At 37.4% G+C, this 21,319-nt stretch overlaps 1 protein-coding gene across 5 annotated transcripts in view; it reads left to right on the top strand.

Annotated features, from left to right (window-relative positions):
• STXBP6 (syntaxin binding protein 6) overlaps positions 1-21,319 on the top strand; it is a 119,017-nt gene that overhangs the window by 39,759 nt on the left and 57,939 nt on the right. Inside the window, exon 2 of one of the 5 annotated variants that reach the window (XM_069784068.1) lies at positions 19,954-20,114. The exons of 3 other annotated variants lie outside the window; for them this stretch is intronic. In XM_069784068.1, the coding sequence (XP_069640169.1) occupies positions 20,039-20,114 (76 nt within the window). In that variant the 5' untranslated portion in view covers positions 19,954-20,038. Of the gene's footprint in view, positions 1-16,686; positions 16,709-19,953; positions 20,115-21,319 lie in introns of those variants that run through there. One more of the 5 variants, XM_069784069.1, reaches the window with a different exon arrangement.

The raw sequence follows: 21,319 nt of genomic DNA on the forward strand, positions 1-21,319 counted from the left end.
GGATTTTTTTTTTTAATTGCTATTCTGGGGAACCTAGCCCTCTTCCAGCTCCCCCACCCCCATGTTGATGTGTAGCAGCTAACACGGATTTTAAGAGATTGAATGACCTTGGACACATCTAATGTCTTTCTGTAACAGGATAACATATTATGAGTAAGGGATAAAGAGCAGATGTCCTGACTTCAGCAGAGCTTCTCACTGACAAGGAGAAGTATTCAGGATCCAAATAAAATTATTGTATGGTGGGCACCGAAAAGCTGCATAATTGCATTGGGAGAGCCCTCATGGGTGGCTCACTATTAATGGAGTTTTGCATGGATCTGAGACCAGTTGTTTTATATACATTTATAGTTTATATTATGGAATGTACAGTATGATTGGTAATTTCAGTAGACAATGAAGTGACTAAGGAGAGGACTGCCTGGCTGTGTTTGTGTTTAAGGGCGATATTAGAGTTCCAAACAGTCTGATCAGAAAGATGATGCAATTCAATAGGGTCAAGTGCAGTTAGTTACTTAGTCAGGAATAATCAATGGCAGAAAACTAAGGGGTAGGGAACAACTGTTTCTACCACTGTGGTTAAAGGAAATGTGACAATGATAAACTATGGTTTTTGCTAATCCTGATGGCTGTGAAGCAATAATGGTTTTACCTACAGCAACAAGTTGTGTTACAAATTAAGGAAAAGTTTTTCTTTAGTAAGGGTAAGTTAATGTGGGGATGGCAGTTTAGCTTTGTCCCGAAACAGTCCAAGATGAACTATATCTTGGGATAACAGAATATACAAAGTGACGTTCCATTTTTCTGTGATGCAATGAATGAGGCACAATGGTGGCTAGCTCTGGATTTTAGTTTCCACTTCAAGTGACCCATGCTTTAATGCTGAATGTGCAACATCTATCTCGGAAACACCTTTATCAGCCTTTGACTCTTATCCTGTTTTTCCCAGTTTTGCAATGTATTAGGTAAACGTAGTGACTGGAATATGTGTTCTTAGTTTCCTTGGACGAACTCAGTTTGGCCTTTGCTAAAAGAATTTGATCATTTACTGTTTAGAACTGAATTTCAACTGTCAGTTGAAAAAATACACATAGAAACTGACTTGCTAAGGGACTTATAAATATTTAGGAATATAAAATACGCTGCTTAGTTGTAGTTTCATTCAAGATATGGTACAGAAAATGAAACAGCCATTCTGATAGCTGCTTTTATTTACTGCTCAGTTTGTAACTGACAAATTGTACGAATTGTTGTAATCAGAGTTAAATGTTTTCCTTTCTGTGTTGAATTGAAAATACATTATATTATAATTGTTTTCTATCTGCATTTTTGTAAGCATGGATAGAGATGCTGAGCAGGGAGAATGCAATGCCCTCAGGCCTCAAAGTGATAGAATAGTGAAGCATTAAAAGAGTCAAACATTGAAGAGAGCAAGATGGGAGAGTAAGAGAGATTCTTCCTTAAAATTTGTATTTGAAGTATGTACTGGATTTTTTTTTTATCTGACAATACTAAATACTGAATTGGTTAGAAGGTAATACTCGTTAATGTTCCAAAAGGGTGTACCTAAAGTCTGTCATCTGAAACTGGAGACAGGTTAAGGTAAGAAATCTGAAGCAAGACTGCTTCCCAGACTGCTGGAAACCAAGCAGCTGGGTTACCTGCAACCTTCTAGCCTGCGCTAGTGGTGGGACTGGCCAAGTTAGACTGGCAAGCAGAGCCAAGAGAGATCTTTTGAGAGTTATTTAGCTGAAGAACAGCAAGAAGGGAGTAGACAGATGGGAAACCCAGAGGTGGGGTGGCTGTAGGCAGAACAGAGAAGATGAAAACTGGGATATTTTTTTTTTTAAATGTAGAAGAGGATTTAACACAGAGGAAAGACAAGAAATTCAGAGCTGAAAGTGGATATTTGTCACCTCCTCCACACTAGCAGACCTAGTGACAGTTATTGGATCAGATCTAAGTTTTAATTTTGTCACCATTGTCTTATATAATTGAAACATGATTGTTTAAAATAGTTCTTAGCCTTATTTAGAATTCTGAATTAAGTATAAAATACTTAAAAGGTCACTTCAGAAATACAGGACAGTGGCAGTCTCTCCTACTTGCTTGTGCACAGTTCTGTGTGCGTTATTTCCCTTGACACCCTATCATTATGTTTTTTAAGTAACTTCTAATATTTAAAAAGGTTTTTAATGTAGTGCATTGGAAGTGTTCCAGTTTGTACATATGGATGTGGCGTTGACCTTTCAGGGCTAAAAATCTATCGCAGTTGCAGTGAACTGAATGAACCAGATGGTTCCTTTTGAACCTGAATTCCTGTGTGTCATAACACTCTCAGCTTAGCTGCACCACTCTTTCTAGTCCTTCTGCTGAAAAGCTTGGGATTTGACTGTAAAGCTGAAGTTATTTAAACTTGGAGTGGAACTTTTTCCCACTGTGGTTATGACTTTAATAGTGTTCTTTCTTTGCCATCTCCAAATTAAACTAACATATTGCCAGTTCAGCGGTTTTTTTGGATGGCTTTTATGCAAAAGTACAATCTATCAAGAATGGTGCTAGAAGAGCCAAAAGGAAATGCAAAGAAATCATAAGAAATAGTATACAAAAATAAGATATACATGCAGGGGGAGAGTGTGTTGGGTTTTTCTTCCTTCTTTAAAATTTAACCTTATTGACCATGCCGTGGACTTTTTCAAAAGACAGGCAGTAAATAGCTTAGAAAGCTATTTGCAGTTACCACAGTAGGTTTTTGGAGGTTGTTTTATTTCTGTTTCTAAGTGTACAGAGAGTCAGAGGCTCCACTTATTAGCTTAAATAATCCTGTGAATATCCTCGTCTGTGCTCTTACAGCACACTTACTTCAGCAGATACCTAGCCACAGCACTCAGTTACACTTCCAACATAAGCTTTTGTATTCTCTTTTTTGCCTGTAGAGCCAATGGTGCTGTAAAGTTGTTTTTCAAAATATGAATTTGTTGTTCTTCCCATACTGGCTGCTCATGGAATAGAATATTACTTAGGAATGACCTATATCTCTTGCTCCTTTTCAGGTTACTTCACATGGCTGCCAGAAATTGGCCATAGTTTCATGGGGAGTTCAAGGGCAGGTTAAGTACAATTGAGTTTTCAGCATGGTAGCTGAACTGAAAATTGGAAAGTAGTGAGAAGGAACTTCATATCAAGAGAATTCAGTTTTCTCCTAATGTGTTCTCATTTTCCGTTTGAGTTTTGCTACTGTACTGAAGTGACAATCTCCCAATTTATTTTCTATATTTTCTTGTTGAAGAAAATATCCCATTTTCAGGAGCTTATAGTGTAGAGGATTCCCATGGTTCCTTCTCGGGACATGAGAAACCAAAGTAAACTTCATTTTCTCACTGATGTTCCAGGAGAATGCTGTAATCGCCTCCCCCATAGGTATTACTGAGGTATTACCGCGTATGTGGTGGGGAAGGGGGTGGCAGGGGTGGATTTCCTCTCTGTTTAAATGTGGTATTAAGAAGTGAGAATGATACTTCAGTGTTCATGGTCAGACACAGGGCATTCACTTAGAGCCTGACCCACTTAGATGTCACACTCTCCATTGAATGTTTAATTATTTATGCAAAATAGAATATGATTTACATGAGAGATTCAGTCAGCCCAGAAGAACATGCATACCAAATGGTGGTGCAGTCTTCTGCCAGCTCCAACGTGGACGGCTGTTTGAAGACAGTTGTGGTGCTTTCCCTAGCCCCATGGACCTAGATTGGCACAGCAGGCTGAACATCTGGGCGTAGATTGGTATGTTCAGTCAGCGATCAGGGGAAACGTTTCTGGAACCTGTACTTAATGCAAGGACTGCCTGTTGCAGACAGTGGCTTTAATGTGAAGACTCATATTCTGTCCCTCAGAGAAGACAGATGTTAAGTATTCCTATGTCTCAGATGAGTTCCTTGAATACTAACCATCAGTATAAAGAGTGTGGCTGCTGTCACCAGTCACCAGTTGGCTGCCTAACACTTTTGGATTTTATCTGAAAATATCTGGTAACTTTCTGATGGCCAATGGAGAAACTGTTCCAGATTCAATGGACAGGGCTCTGCAATGCAGAAAATGTAGAAAATAAATATACTATTTCTTCTTTATTGGCCTTTTTAATGTCAAAGTACAGACACATTGGAGGCTTTCTTTGGCTACCGATTCCTCTAAAACCTTCTCATTGTGCAGAGTCAGTGGCTGCTTTTGCTTCCAGTTACTCAGAGATCTAACCTACACAGATTTTGTGCAAATTTTGCATTCATGTTGACTAAGGCAAAGTCATACAGTTTGCTAGTGTGGGTGGAGTTAAATTGATGTAACATTATGTGGTTTCCACACACATGTAGTTAGTTTCCAGTTTAATGGCAACTTCTTCATGTTTATTCCTGGACTTCCATGGACTGATTCCTCTGCCTTCCTAGTGCTTACACTGAAGTTCATGTCTCTATATAGTGAGCTGACCATAGCAGCTCACTGAAGCTTTTTACCATTGCTTATTCAGCTGAGCTGGTGCAAATGTGTGAGCAAGAATCTCTGGCCATAAGAAACATGAACAACTGAAACAGAAGTTGACCTGTTTTTTTCTTTTTTTTTTTTTAACAGTAAGAATAGCAAGTCATTGGTATAGCTAGCTATGAAATGTTACAAAATATGTCATTGGAGACCTTTGGGAAGAAGCTGTGGAAGTGTGTCAGGAATGACATTAAAGGTGACTGGGTTTGCCTTTAGGATAAGAAGATGCTTTGAGAGATCACTTGGGTTTACTTCTAGATAGATATTGGTTTGTTTAATACATTATTACATAGATTAATTTTTCAGAGTAACTTCAGCACAGAGGAAAAAAAAAATCAGTGATATTGCTATTTTCTGAATGAATAAGCTACTGATTTCCACCCCCCCCACTCCCGTTCTACTGCTGGTTACCTTTTGATGTGCTTAGATGTAAGTGTGTTGGCATATACCTGTGTAAAATATAATCATACTAAATCCTTTTATTTTTTATTCAGTCTTTATACAGTAGTTGTTTTACCACCAGAAAGTAAGTAAATATACACAAGCGTTGTCAGCCTTTATATGCTATTTCATATATGCCATATCTTGTTTCTGCATTTCCAGTTTTTTGTTTGTATTTTCAGGTTAGAAAATCTGGGAAACAATTTTCTGGCTGTGTGCAGCGCACCATCTGTATAATATTTAGTTGATAATTGGAGCTTGTAGAAGACACTTGAATACTCAGTTTTAGTCCTTCTAGCCATGGTTCAGTCTTGAAAAATCAGCTTTCCTCATCTGGGGAAATACTTAATTCCCTGAAGAAGCTTTCCAGGGAACCTGCTGAAACACATAAGCTCTTCAGTGGAGTTTAAGGGGGTGTGTGAGGATTCCTTAAAGTGAGTCAGGAGGCTGTGGCAAACATTAAAAAGGGTCAAGAACTGTGTCCTTTTCAATACCTATGTTTTTACCTTGAAACTTTCGATGTTTGGAGGGTGGAATAGGCTCATTCCACTTTCTTCTTTGCTTTGCTCCATTAATTTAGAAAAAAATTATTTGATCATTCCAATGCTTATCTGTTCTACTTCTGAATGAGATAATGCCGCCTTGGGATTGTGTACATGGCAGATCATTCTATTTTCTTTACCGCTGAGTGTATTTTAGGCTGGTGCTTGTATTTGTTGCTTAGCAAAGTTATTTCCAGTTATGATATCAAATTCAAAAATTTCATTAAATGCTATGCAAAAAACCCTCCATGCTTACTGACTGTAAGGATTACTATAAAGGCAGTTTCTGCATAATGTAAATTCTCAACTGGAAAACATGTTTACATCATCAAATACACAAGAATGATTATGGCCTTTCATGGACGGATACATTTTTCCTCCTTATTAACATTGCTTCAGAAGTCAGTCTTAGTGGAGTTGAAATCCTTTCTAAAAGCAATAGGTTTGAAGCTAGTAGGTCTCTTCAGCACTCCTACCTTGTCTTTACTAGGGTTTTTTTTAACCTTGATTACCCATCAAGTTAAAAAGAGTTTGGAGGAATTCTCTGACATTTGCTCTGCCTTTACTTCTCCTTTTGAAATAACTACCTAAAAAAATCATCAAAAGCTTTTTGGTTAAAACTTTTAAAGTTATTTAAATTTTATTAAATTCTTTTAAAAATAAGGAAGTAGAAGTTTATGCATGTAGAGGCATAATGTTATCATTAGCCTTTCTGTGGAGTGAACTAAGGCTTATTACAACCTTGATGTCTTCTATTCAAAGATAAATAAAAAATAAACAAAGTCCAAGAGATGTTTCAGACCTAGTCTTCCCTACCATGAGCCTCTAACCATGCATGTGTATTGCTTTGGGTCCAGGTGTTAGCTGGGTTTTTTGCGTTTTGTTTTTAACAACAAAAACAACATAAGTTTTGTACTGTGTTTCATGGTGAAAATGCAAAACCTTTTTTTCATAAGCCCGAACAGGAAAAAAACCAAACAAGCTTCTCTTCCTTCTACTTCTTCCAAGGGTAAAGTTTGTAACCATTACTGTCGCATGCTGGTAATGGCTTCTTTAAGGTGAAGGTTTAATTATTCAGGTACCTGTAGGGCAAATGAATGCCTAGCTCCTCTTGCTGTGTGCTCTATGACCTATATTCACTGCTCTGACATGATCATTAAGCTGGCTAAAGGAAAGCACTGATACTTTTTGAATTGTTGCTTAACATGGTTACATTCATGTAGTGTACTGTGTGTGTCTAAATAAATATATATTAAATGTATACATATGGATGAAGTTTCCATCTACTCTTAGCTGCTAGCCTCAGGGCTTGTAGAAACTATGGAAGCAGTTGTCTCCGGTAATGCTGGTTGATTATAACTGGCTGTGCTCAGACTTAGCTCGTGTTGTGGCTTGGGAGACGGGCAACACAGACAAGGGTAATGCTTGTCTCAAAACCAGCTTCCCTGTTGCATCACAGCTCAGTGAATTTGTCACGATGTTGATGTTTTGGGTGCAGTGCTCATATTAAACTGTCAAAATATAATTGCCTTCATCTACTTACAATAAGTGATTGTGATACTGAATACAGTTCTTAACAAAGCCTCTCTTCCCTTCTTGATCAGAATGTTTTTGTCTTTGTTAGGTATTTCTGATATTTTAATTCTGTGGTTCCCAAAAGGAGTTTTAGAAGTCCAAGTATCACTTGTTCTTAGTGATAATAAATGCCAAATTCCATTTCATAAAAGGAATTTAAAGATCTGAAGTCGTGTTAAGGGTCTTTGAAAAACTTTAGCAGTGATCGAATCACAGAAGTGAAAAACTGATGGCTTTTGGGTGAGAGACGGTTTAACCTTCTGTTCTTCATTATGGGTCTTTTTGTATTTATGGAAATAGAAGAGAGGAAACGATGAACTACTTTGATGGGTAGGCTACAATTATTGATCGTATTCAGAATGATACCCTTAATATATGTTGATGCTCTGATCCCTCCTGACTGTTGAGTTGTTCAATTCAATGTAACCAGTCCTTTTTCACAAGAATTTTGTGTAGGAGGGAATCTTGCTATAGCAAAGCTACAGAATTGCATATTTGAAAGCATCTAGACTAAGATTAGTGGGGGTTTGGGTTTGTTTTTTTCTTTTCTTGAAGTGGAGAAAGAAGGTATATGTGCGCCCGTGCATCCTCCCAACACACTACTTGATCTAATTTGCATGCAGGAAATATTTTCTAAATTGCAAGCTGAAGGTGTGTAGCTATATGTCTGCTGTTCAGCTCTTTTTCTTTTTTCTTTTTTTTTTTTTAGAATAGGATTGTAGCAGATTGATAAAGCTTAACAATTTACTATTGTGCATCACTTTCAGTTTTATAAAATGATGTGTCAATCCAGGGAACTTGTGTTACTGATGTTGCCTTCAGTTTTATTCAGAATTGAGCTTTTGGAATAGGTTTTCACTCCACCTCAAGCACACATGGACTCCTTGGAGAGATTGTCAAAATCCCAAATGAGATTATCTTGGAAAAATAAGGAAGGGAAAAACATGAGCAAAACAAAACCATAGAAAACTTGATGGGAAAAGTGAAGTATCAGATCTGTTTATTTAGTCAGATGTAATTTTGCAGTAATTAAAAGGGATAGGTTTAATATTCATAAATACGAAACCTGTATTGATACAATAAGTTTTTATGCATAAAACAAGTTGGTTGCAAAGCTTTACATTGGAAGCTGTACACAGGAAGCTGTATGTTGCCCCATTCATCATAAATGAAGCTTGATGAGATTGTACTTAGTTGGAATTTGTAGCCTTTTCCATGGAGGCATCCAAAAATTACTCTGAAGGCTTACACCAGGTAGTTAGGTTGCAGACTCCCTTTCCCACCTCCATGTTCAGAAGAGGATGGTGGCTCTGCAGTGCTTTATCCATTCGTTGGAATTACTTGTGCTGGGTAGGTTTGTATTTCTCAAGAGCTGGCAGTAGCTTCCTTCAGTGAGTATAGTGTATTTCACTGCAGTGATTTGCCCAGAACATGGCAGATGCTTGCATCAAGTTTAATGCCAGGTTAAAATGTTTGAATGTCGTCCTGTCTTTGGAAGCATTTTGTTCGTTCTTTGTCCAAGTGAGGCTTTTGGCAGGGCTTGGTGCTATCTCATATGTGATAAAAATGCAGAACTTAGAAGTAAGGATATGCTAAACAATATTGCATGGTAACTATGTTTTCAAGTTGAAGTACAGCAACCATACATGCAAGACCTGCATGAGTATCCCCTAATTGCTAGCTTTGATAGAAACCATTCTCGTTATACCATAACAGTTAAACCTGGTGTGTTTTGCTTTGAGGTAGGATTCATTTTGAACAGTTTTCATAGTTTTCATTGTGCTGGAGAGTGGTATTTATAATACCCTGACTCACTGCGTTATGGATTGTTGAACTTGAATCGTACTGGGCAGAAAACATCTGGATTGTTCCCTTGCTGTTGCACTTCAGAAAGCATTTCTGTCAATTGCTGTGTAACTCTCCTCTTAGTAGTTGTATCAGCTTGTGAAGAAAACCAGAAGTTCTATTTCTGCCTGACTAGTGGTTGGTGTATTACAGGCTCTCTTTTAGTAGATAAACATCAGATTAAATTCTTAGCCTTTTATAGTACTCCAAGCTGTAGGAGTCAAATCCTGAAAGTTTTCATCATACTTCTGACCTTTAAAGACGGTACGATCAAATAATTTTCAGTGCAGAGCAGCACGTAAGAAGTACTTAACAAAGGAATTGCTAAGGAGATTAGAATATTGCATCAAGCTTCTGTATCATTAGGTAGGTTTTATTGTTGCCTTGACAAAGAGAAAGATGAATAATGCAGTCCTGATCTCTAAATATTTTCTGTTTGTGACTTTAGTCTACAAATAATCTTTTTAAAGCAAGTTAAATAGAAAAAGAACAGATCAGAACTGATGCCTGATCTTCTGCTATGATTTGCCTCTATCTCCCAGCTTATCCAAACTGCTGCCACAGGAGCTCAGATACCAATCAAGTAGCGTACCACCTATAAAATACAGTAGGGGGGGGAATTTTGAACTAATTCTGTCCAATTCTCCCTCACTGGTGTAATATCTGAACATTTCAGACTGTAGCAATAAAAACAAGCTCATGGTTTTGTGTATGCATGTATATATGTTACCGCAAACAATTGTTCTGTATTTACAGCAGGCAATGTTTTTCCTCCAGCCTACTTACGTTGAGATTTTTACGTAACTTAGTTTTTGTAGTCTGATTATGCATATCCTAACAAGAAGGAAAAAACAACATATGAAGGGTGGGGAGGCTGAGAGAATATAAACTATGCAAAGTTTTGTTGGCCTTGTATCAGGGAGGAGCCTACCCATTTGTCCAAGTTAAAACAATCTCTAGTAACTTGTCTGGAACAAGTTCATAGAGAAAGTCTGGCACACCCTGCCAGCTGCTCTTTTGCTGTGTTCATTAGAGCTCAGCAGCACACAGTAACTTTCGGTAGCCTCAGGGAGTGATGGACTTAAAACCATACTGCAGCTCAAATTCTCTAACGTTAGTATTTTGAAGAAAACCTCATTTAGGTGGAATCTTTAGTGGGTGGGTCTGAGATAGCTTTATAATATTGTGGAACATATGCATCAGGCAGTGAAGTTTCTTAGGCAATTTTATCCCCTAAATCTAGATGGCTATTGGAAAATTGCTTTAAGCACCTAATTGTCCTTCCGTATTGTCTCCTCAGACATGTCTTCACTGGACAGGCTCAGCTGGAAGGCAAGCTGCAACATAAACTTCTTGCTGGATGAAATAACTAGTAAATGCTTTTCATGAATAATATGATATCAGCCCCTGCTGTGTTAGTTTCCTTAAATCTCTGCCTCTTGTCCCTCTTTGTGGAACACAGTAGTAATGGCAAGAGCAGTTTTCTGTGACTGGATCAATGGCGTGGAAGAGAACAGAACTGTAAAAAGAATATTCTTTTACTTCTAGCAAAGAAAGCATTTACACAAAGCATTTAAAGCATTTACACAAAGCATTTAAAGCATTTACACAAAGCATGCTTTTCCTGAGTGAGGTGAAAATTGAAAGCTTAAATAAACAAAAGCTTTCAACCTCCAGTCATTGTTCACCTGCATTAATGACAGATTCCTAACATCTTGAATGTTCAAGTGTCTGGGAATGTCTAAAGTTGTCCAAAATACTGTCTGATAAGATTTTTGGCAGCTGAAATTTGTTAAATTTATTTAAAAAGAAAACGACAAGAGCCAGGTTGAGAATTTTTTTTTTTAAGTTCTGGAATAATTGTGTTCTGTTTTATTTTTGTATTCAGATACCACGGTTTCTTTTAAGAATAGCTTTCTCAATTTAGCCCACATAAATTTAGCGTACAAATACACACAAACCATCCTTCAGCTGTACCATCTGAGGGAATGCTGGTTGCTTACCCACTTTTCATTCTGTAACGGGAGGTAGTTGGGAAGCAAAAGAACAAAAATCATCCTTAACTATGGAGAACATAAAATTGGAAAAGACTTGGAGAGATGCTTTGAAATTTGTCAGGAGTTGGAAAAAGGAATGGTTTGTACCATGACATTTGAAAGATTCTAGACCACTCTGTGTGTTGACTGATAAAGCCATGAAGTATTCATGTTTTATTCAGTTGGACTCCCAAGTAAATTCTAAATTTTTTTAATTTAAATTTTAAAAACAGTTTTCCTGTTGTGTCCTGTCGTGTCTTCCCCCCCTCCCCCCCCAAAAAAACCCCACCAAATTAAGCAAGCCTGCCTTTGAATGTGTCAACTTGTTGAAGTACTGATCCGTGTTCGTAGCAGGTTGTATAAAGCAATATGTATCAGTTTTAATCAAAGGTGAGGTTTGTTTTCTATCTAGAAACTGAAGTAGCCTAATGAAACATTTTTGCGCTAATGTCAAATAGCTTTTTTTTTTCTTGGCCAGCGGGAAGGGTCAGGAGGGGAAGAGCAGAATGGGAAGAATCAGTGTGTGCAAATACACAAGCTGGTAGAACTACAGACTTCTCTTGACTCTGATGTGTTGGAGCATGATGTTGCCATTTTGCAAGATAGGTCTTTCAATCCATACTGAGGTACTGTGAGGACTAGAGCACTTTGTCATTAACTTCCGGTGGTAGTGGGGTTTTTGTGATCCAGGTGATGAGAAATAACATAGATTTCATTAAAGGCTCTAATTGTTTTTAAATATGACAAAAATGTCTTTTTGTTTGTTTAGTCATATTTTAGTTATGTTACGCTAATCATAGAATGGCAGAACAGGCCAGTTTGGAAGGGACCTTGCAAGATCCTCTGGTCCAACCTTTACCCACTAAATAACGTATCCAAAAAAATAGTGTGTAGTGAGACAGTGGTGCCACTCAGGCAGTCTGCTAGAATTATTCAGAGCAGCAGTCTAAACAGTAGAATTATTGTCAAGAACTGTATTAACCATTCATTTAGATAGGTAGCACAGTCTCAAAAACTTGAGTAGAGGTGTACTGTTGCTTTGAACTCGAAATTTAATGAAGTGGAGAAAATCTCCTAAGAATTACTTGTAGTTGTGACTTTCTACAGCTCTGCTTTTTCTCTTGTAAGCATTTACCCATAACCTATGGTTTTGGATTGTTTCAGCTCAGTCTTGGTCACTTTCTTAATGGATTTCGTAAAGACTGTTCTCACATCTCTGCTTAGTGCGTACCTGTTGAGACATTCATTTTTCCCATTTGCTCTTTGCTCTTTTTAAAAAAAACAAAACAACCCTACATGATTTAGGGGAATCAACTTGGTTTCATGATGCCTTCCCCCTTTTTGCATATCTAAAATGTTATTAAAGGCTGGAAAAAAATGTTTGAAATGCCCTTTTTCTGTAAGTAGCTCCTATTTTAAAACAAACCTGTTGTGGACAGCTTCTTTTAGTTGTCTTATTTGTGGAAGTTTTATTTTGGCAAGGTTTCTGTTTATTACTTCTACTTTTAAAGTATTTCTTTATGGTTAATTAATTGGATTGTTTCTGCAGCCATGGGTATTGCTTCTTGCCATATCAACAGTTTTCTGTCCATTGGTTGTCTCTGTGATTCTCTTGGGCTACACCACCTTGGAGAAATTTCAGTCACTAAACGTAGTTCCTTCGCTTAAAGTTAATTCTTGTTTTAATTTTGCGCACTTCCTTCCTGAGTGTGAATATTCACTAGTAACAAGCCATTGTCAACTTGCCGCTATTTCTGCTCAACTCAATTTCCAGCTGTCCAGCTCTACACAAGAATCTACCCCTTTTTTTAAACAAGTAAAACGTAACACTGTTCTTCCTTTGTGAACCGTTGCTGATGCCAACTTCTTCCGTTCCTAATGCAGACTAGTAATGTTGCTGATTGACTGTTAACCTTGTGTGATTATCCCATCCCCTCTTACTTTCTTGCTCTTTTTAAGCAGTCCACTTTTCTGACTTTTTGTCTTACAGTCAAAATCTTTAATTCTCAATACCTCATCTGCTCTGTTGGACCATATTTTTGTTTTGTTTTGCTTTGCTTTGTTTTTCTCTTTCCCTTTGTTTCTAGAATCCTGCTGCAGCTGTAAACCCAGGCTTCCGCTATGCCATTTCCGTGAAAATTTGATATCCTATCACTTGGCTTCATTCCCTGCTCAGGAGGAGTCATTTGGATGTAGAATTCCCATTTCTTATTCTTCTTGCATGCTTTGCCTCCAGCCCAATTGGATGTTTGCTATTTCTATTGGGTTTTGTGAACTCCATGCTTTGTTAGTGAGTGTCTATTGGGAGATCAAAAGGTATTGTTCAGCTGATTTGTGTAGTATTTGATTAAAGCAGTCCTAGCACTTGCTTGTCAGCTCTGTACAGGGGGTCACATAGCTGAAGGGCAGAGAAATTGTTGGTGAAAAATGGTTTGGGGTTTTTTTGGCCGCAGAGCCTGGTTTTAAAACCATTTGGAAAATTAAGAAGTGCACAGAATAGCAAAGAAACAATGAGTATTAGAGCAGCCTTGTAGATCCATATTTTTGGCTGTGAATGAGTAGTCATTAGGACAAGTTTGTGGGGATGTATCATTGGGAACAGCTGTGTTGCATTCTCTTAAGTGTTTGGGATTCAGCTGTAAACTTCTGCTATAGCTAGTTGTGCTCTGGCTTCCTTTTCATGTGATAGAGTATACTACTCCTTCCCTCTAGGAGACCTTTTAGCTTTACTGTTGTTCATGCTTCGTTCTCTTTTGCATATTAATCTCAACAGAAGGAGAATTTACAGCTTCTTCCCCTCTTTTTACACAGTGTTCTCCATAAATACTATTATGTATACGTATAAAAAAAATAGTATATTGCATTGTCCATGTGTTGAGGCTTCAGTGACCAACACAAGAGAGAGGAGTACAAATTGATTTCTCTTTCAACACATCCATCCTCATATGTTATATTAGCAGCTTTAGACCTAGTTCCTACATTTGTTATAAGTTGTCTCACACCATTTCTTGCAAAAGAGTGCAGTTAAAAATTGGGTAGTATGCTGACTTAAAGCATTTTATGGAAAAGAAAAAAATTATCTCTGGTAGTGTGACATGTTAATAACACAGTTTGTCAAACATCTGTATGTATATAGACAATAGAATAAAAGAAATGCAAATTCTTTGGGCCTTAAAGTGCTGCCTAAGCAGACAGTTTCTCTTAAATCGTAACAGGAATGCCTCAGTTTGAGGGCTGATTTTAAAATTATTTTTCCTAAGTATAGAAATGGTTTTTAAAGGATGGATTTTGTTTCATTTTGAGCATAATACAAATATCTCAAGAATTGGATGGAATTGATATTCAGTAAATTCTGGAAACTTAATGTAATATATGCACATGCAACTTTGTCAGGCGATGCCTTGACTATGTGCTTTATCTGTCAAAGCAATCTGACTCAGAGTACACATAGAATTTCCTAGAATAGGAATAACTTGACTGACATGTCCTTTATTTTAAGATGTTATTTTTACTGAACCAGTAGTTTCATAATCTAGTTATCAATATTCTTGAAACAAAGGCAGTTACCACCAAGTTGCTAAGTGACTATAAGCTTGCATAAGGGGTAATTAGAACTGTAAAGAAAGGGGGTAGACTGCCCACTTCTAATGTTTCTAGTATAAAACTAAGAATTCTTGTCTAACTTTTCAGGTTCATTCTTTGACACCAATGTGGCTGCAGCTTGCATAGAAATTAGTTTTATCTTGCTGGATAGTGAGTACCAAAAGATATATTAGAAGAATGCTTGAATCATAACGTAGCTGATTGCAGGATTACCTTTCCACAAGAAATGCTATTTCCTTATTACCTGAAATGTTGGCTAGTGCTTTGTTTCATTATTTTTTTTTTAAAGCAAATGGAAGCAGGATCTTTACGAGGTACAGATGACGGAGTCTCAAGGGACAACTGATGCCATAATGTGCAAGCTGTGCGCAGTACAGTGCGCAGCCTCCATCATGAGTAGGGTGCAGCTGTGCAACTGCACTGCTCACATCCATTGGGTGGCCAGACCTTTAAGTGCAGTATCATCAGCCACAGGAGAGTGAGGCTCAGAACTTCTGGGGCACATTTTCATAGATTTGGTATTTTAGCTAATGGTATTCATAGTTATTTTATTGAAATTGAATCTGGATTAAGGGAGTAGCAGGTGTAAATTAAAATGTGCCACAAAGAAAATAAGTTACTGGAAGTGATGGTGGCTGCAGAACATCCAAAATGCAATTAAGCAAGGCGTCAAGATACTATTTCTGGATATTTCAAGTAACAGGAGAGTCTGCTGGATTTTCTTCACCGCTATAATACAGTATGAAAAGAACAAACAATAGAAGTAATGAATTAGCTTGCATTCCCTTTGGTATTGACCATAATGAATTGAACAAGCGGACTGAGGCAGGTAAAAGGAGACTGATTTACTAAACTGATGTGTATCAATACATGCGAACCTTGTGTTGTTAGGGTCTAGAATCTGGGAGGAATTGTAATATTTGGGAAGTAAAAGGTGATTCTTATGGACATCTCTAAAAAATCAGATGTACTTTGACAGTAAATGTGAGTGATACAGTATGTGTTATCCCTTTCCACCTGTGTACCTTTGGGATTGCTTTGTTGCTCTGAAATGCAGAGAATGTTCTAAAATGACTTTGTCATCTTCCCCCATCTTTTTTTGTTGTACCAGTAAGTGCTTGATGTACAGTTGATAATGGTATTGATAACTTCTAAAGAATTTAATGTTGTTTTCTTCCAGGTTCAGTGTGTTAGTTGTTTGAGATGCACTGTAAAAGGAAGTTGGTGAGGTGTCAGGAAGCATAACCCAGGTAAGGGGGGGTTGGAGATAGAGAAAAGAGCTATAGTTCCATCTGCAGCCAGTGTATCTTGCTGACAGTACGGCTGATCTATAAAATTAGGTGGATACTACCATAGCCAGTACAAACAAGTCTTATTTTATATCTGACATACAGTGTCCGCATTTGTTCAGAACGTCAAAGTTATTACACAGTTGGTTAGGTGTCTGTTGTGCCTTATCTGCTGGATTCTGTTTGAACTTGGTTATTAGTGTTCCACAGGAGTGCTGACAGGGGTAATCACACACTTACTAGGTGGGGTTTTTTCAGATAAGACATTCATATTTTTTGTTTTAGGAAACTTTGACCTCTTAATCATATAAATGTTTTGATGCACTCCAGGAGAACAGAAGTTTACATTTTCCCAGCAGTAGTTCCGAGTCCTGAGAATACTGGACCACTATTGCACCGAAATACTTGGTTATTCAGTGTACTTTTATATACTGTCTGGAAAATCTTCCTTTGAAGACTGAAAGGTAGTTATCCTGTAAGGTCCTGCTATTCTGATTCCGATTTAACTATAATTTCAGAACTGTTTACTTTTAGTCATAGATTATATATAAACTCTAAAAAACCAAACCCCAACCCCTAAATACTGTTATCTGGAACCTCCATCTGTGATCACAATACTGTATCTGTGGTCCCATAATGTTAAATCATTCATCAACGAGATCTCTTATGTAATCTGTAACCTCAGTCTACAGATTAGCATTGTTTATCATAATGTGGTAATAAAATGTAATAATTTCCTACTCGTGCATTGCTGTATTTTTTAACTCTACAGCGTCATCCACATGATGATCGCTCTTGGCTGTGTCTCGTCTGTATTATGTATTCCACAGGATCTCTGCTGGTAACGTTTGTGTAAGCTTTCAAGATGCAGCTGCTTTATGTTATTAAATCCTTTTTATTATATATTCTTTATAGAAGGATAAATACAAATAGGTTAAATAACAATGGCAAGAGAGTTTACTGCAATCTGTGGCTATACAACTGCGATTTGTGTAGTATTGTGCAGTATGCTATGTTCAATTTTAAAGTTCAATATCATTAATCTACAAAGAAGCCACTATGAATTTGCTGTATAATTTCTAAAATTAGACTTAAAGCTGAGCTTCATAGGATAGTAGGATGAATTAGGAAAAGGCTGGAATTGCTATTAATGCTAACTGATTAGTATACTATATTGGCAAAAGAACTACTAAAATTTCTAATATTAGATATTAGATTAATGTTAGATACTAATCTGAGGACAATGGTGATGGGTACAGTATGAAATTCTAATTTAAAAATCAACTATTAAAAAATCTAAGTATCTTTAGTACTGGGTATTAGGATTTCTTGTTTGTTCATGGAAAATCCTGTAAACAAAAGAGTTACCCGCTGCAAAACCCTACCTATATTACTATGCATTTTCTAATCTCTCGAGATATGACCCTTTCTGAGAATTGTTCAGCACAAAAATTGGTCTGCGCTGCATATGTGGAAGGCTAAGGAATTATAGGAACTTTAAGTAGATATTGAGATGGTTGGTTTTTCCAGCAGCTACAAGCAGGGGGCAGTAACTCAGCTAAGTATTAGTTTGTTTCTATTCCAGGTACTTGAACAAGCTGATGTCATTCCAGGCCATGGGCTTTTGAATCCATGTTTATTTGCTCCATTGAGACAAGTATGTGCAACTCTGAGAGCCCTTTATCTTTCTCAGTGAAGGAGTACTTGAGTGAGATTTTTGTGGTATTGCGAAGGACTCCAAGCAATCTTAAGCAGAATTCTTGTGTTTCTGCATGGGATTTCCAGGCCAGTATGTATGAAAGTGCATGCATTGCAAGTCCTGAAGTGTGTTAGATGAACTGCAAGTGCACAATCAGTGCACGCACTCTACAGGTGTTTCTCAGGATCCTGGTATGTTGTTCAGTCTCATAGTCTCACCTGAACAACACATTTTGTGGGAAACATCATGCAAGTATTCAAAGTCTTCAGCTTATGTTTAGAGAAGGCTTCCAGATGGAAAGAGAGGAGGGTGTATCTGAGGAAACCTGAACATAGGGCAAGTCTGTTTCTTAGGTTTGTTTTATTTTCAGCTTTCTGGAAATTGACTTGCTTTATAAACAAAATGTGGAAATAATAGCCTTGTTTGATAATGTTAAAATAATTGATCTGCAATAGATGACAGATACTTACGTAGAATTTTTTAAAAGCTTATTGTATTCATATTACATGTTAAGGTTTGGGGACCAAGTGCGAATCAGGCTGGATTATTGTGTTTTAATTTGATTTTCCAGGTTAGAATGCTTTATCTTCTTACCCCAATTTGTAATCAAATGTGTCTAGGGGATCCTCCCTCTGCATATGTGAAACACAGTATCTTAAGCAGCTTCATAAAGCCATATTTTCCCATTCCTATCTGAACAGCAGTAACCCTAGCAATGACCCAGAGAACTTGCCACAGCATTGATATAGTACATACTGAACTGTTTACACTCTTTTTTTAGCTGTAATGATTTGGGTGAGTTTAGTAATATATCCAGTGGTGCTTATTGTTCTGATGGTTATAAGGCTTTAGTCATTGTAACAGTTGCGACCAAGTCCTAACTGGCAGTGCTGGCTATGGGAAGGTGTACTTCAATGCTCTATTGTCAGTGCTTTTGTTAAGGAGAGTAGTTTCTAGGTAATCTAGCAGTAAAAGATAGATTAGGTGTTGCACCTGAACAAAAGTGACATACTATTTATTTTAATGACAGCACATTGTTGTTATATTGGTGGGTGAATTGGAAAGTAGATGGGGTCCTAAGGCAGTAAGGGTTATTCAGCAATTGCATTTATAAAAATAGAGGAATTGAGTTCTTTTAGGAAATGTGCTTGATGATAGCTCCAAACTTGACTATTTGCTGAAATAAATAGTCCCCTTTTTTAGTCTCATGTATTAAGCTGTCATAATTTCAGATAAACTTATTAGGTGAAATATTTAAATGAATTAAATGCTGTAAGATATAGTTCAAGTCATATATACTAGCTTGAAAAGTATAGTGGGAAACACAGGTCAAGAAACTGTTTTAAACTAGTCAGTAGGGTCTGTTTCCTTCATGTAAGTTAGTTACTGTGGTTTAATTTTTGAGAATTTCATAGCTTCTTTCTCAAGCTGCAGAGTTTTGGTTGTTTCTACTTTTTCTTTTCTTGAAATAGTTTGAACCAAACATTAAATCAACAGGAAGGCCATAGCTTGAACCAGAACTTGGAAAACGTAGGATTAGAAGAAGCCCAATCTTTAATCTGTCTAGTCTCACCTCTCTAGTAGCATAGGTCATAGAATACTGCCCAGCAAATTGAGGTTGAATTGGTATTTAGTCAGCTCTTATCCGGTGTAATGGTGGACTGACACAGTCCAGGTCATGGAAGACAAGGAATTAGATCAGTAATGTACTGGGGGATGTGTCAGAATTGGGGGGGTGAGGGGTGGTGAATAACTCACAAAACCCCCAAAACCACAGGTCTGAAGGAGTCTGCAAAGCAAGTCCTTCAGCATAAGTCTTCTCTCTTAACATTTTGGTGGCTCTTTAGGCAGTTGCCGTTCTCTTCCCCTCTGATGGCACTGCAGTTTGTGCGGTTGTATACTGACCCATGTCAAGAACTGATTCAACTGAAAAATATTCTTCTTTTCCTGTGTTCTTTTTCAGCCTGCTCACTTTGCAGTCTGGTTTTTTTTGTGACTATGAAAGCCACAGCGTGGGACATAGTGAAAGCTAAGGCAATGAGAGGAGGAAGCTGGCAACAGTACCTGATTTAAACTGTACAGGTACCAAGCTTCTAACCATAGTCTGTGCTGCCTCTGCACTGCAGCTCTTGTTTGGTGCTGGTACAAATCCTGAACAAACTGGTTCCATGCATTTGTGCAAAGCTGTAGCTGAGCTTAGTGAGATCAGGTGAGGTCTTCATAAACGAGTTATGCATTTATTAGAAGTAAAGTAAAAAAATTGTGTGTAAATAATCAAAACAGGAACAAAGTGAAATTCACAAGGTTGAGGTATTATGCAAGCGTTTTCCTAAGCAGTAGCTATTAGTGTTACCTTAATACTTCAGATGTGCTTTTTTTTCCCAAAGACTAGAACAGTAGCTTGCACAGACTCCCCTTGATGAATTGGTCCTATATAGCAGGATATGTATTCAGAGGAAGCTAAGGGGCACAATGGCCCATTACATAAAGGAGAAGTTAGCAAGCTGGCTCAGTGTTCTCAGCCACAGGATGGCAGCTCACAACCCAAGTAAGTGTTCCAACTCAGTCACCCAAGCCTCTCAAAGATGGCTGGCTATGTCCTATTGAAAAGATTGTATCTGTCTTATAGGCATTTATCCCTACCAGGTTTATGTGAAATGTATGGTTTATTTCCTCAGACTATTTTTCTTTATTTGCCATTGATTGAAGACATAGTAAGTATCAACATTGTAGATGATCTCAAATCTTCATATTTATTGCAATGAATTAACTAACTTAATATTATATTTATTGCAAGAGTAGCTGTATAATATCTCCATCCTTATCTTTCTCAGGAGAAATGTTGTTTCTGATTGGCAATATCAGGTGAGTTGGGGAAAATGTATGGCATTATTGTTTTTCCTGTCATATTCTAATCCTTGTGAGTAAAGAACAGCTTCCTTCTTAAGCAAAAGTATTCCATCAGAGAGCATACCTTTTCCTGGGTTTTTATGGAAGTATGATACTAATTTGTGTGTACTTCATGGGTAGGAAAGAAAGCTATATAGCTTGAAGGTCTTTTATTACTGCACAGGTGACCTTTCTGCAAGGTCACTTTAAAATGAAATTAATAGCTCTGATGTCTGGACAATTTGACAAACACAGAAGGGTAGAAAAATTTCTGTTCCTTTTTTAGATCACTGTTTAAATGCCTCATATGTGGGGGTGATGTAGCAGTGAAACATCACTTGGCTGATGATGCATTTCAGCTCTCCTTAAGAGAAATTGATGTGGTTCAATTATTTGCTTTAAAGTAATCTGATCCTACTTATTTCATTGCAGTCTTGCTGGTCATATTCAATACCTATTAATCTGGGAATGGTCTGACCTAACTCAGCACATAAAATACAACTGAATCAGATGTCCCTTTAAAATACAATTAAAACTGAGAGGCCTTACTATTCCCATGGTACTGTCCAGTAATCTTTGAGCATTTGTAAACTATTGGGATGCTTCTTTAACCAGTCTGTTCATCAGTACTGTAGTTGTTATGCTTCATACTGTTGAGTTTGACTGGGGAGAGAGACATTAAGATAAACCCCTTCTAATGGGATAGGGCTGCTCTGCTCCCTTCCCCTGTAATTTTAGTCCTTCCATCCTTTCAATCCAAATGGCTTTGCTTTCTTTCCCTGATGTTGTAGTTTCTATAGCTATTCTGGATCACATTCAACTTCTTATGTTGGCAGTCTTTGCAATTATACCTCATTCAGTAAA

This window comes from Haliaeetus albicilla, chromosome 5, assembly GCF_947461875.1.
Source record: "Haliaeetus albicilla chromosome 5, bHalAlb1.1, whole genome shotgun sequence".
NCBI lineage: Eukaryota > Metazoa > Chordata > Aves > Accipitriformes > Accipitridae > Haliaeetus > Haliaeetus albicilla.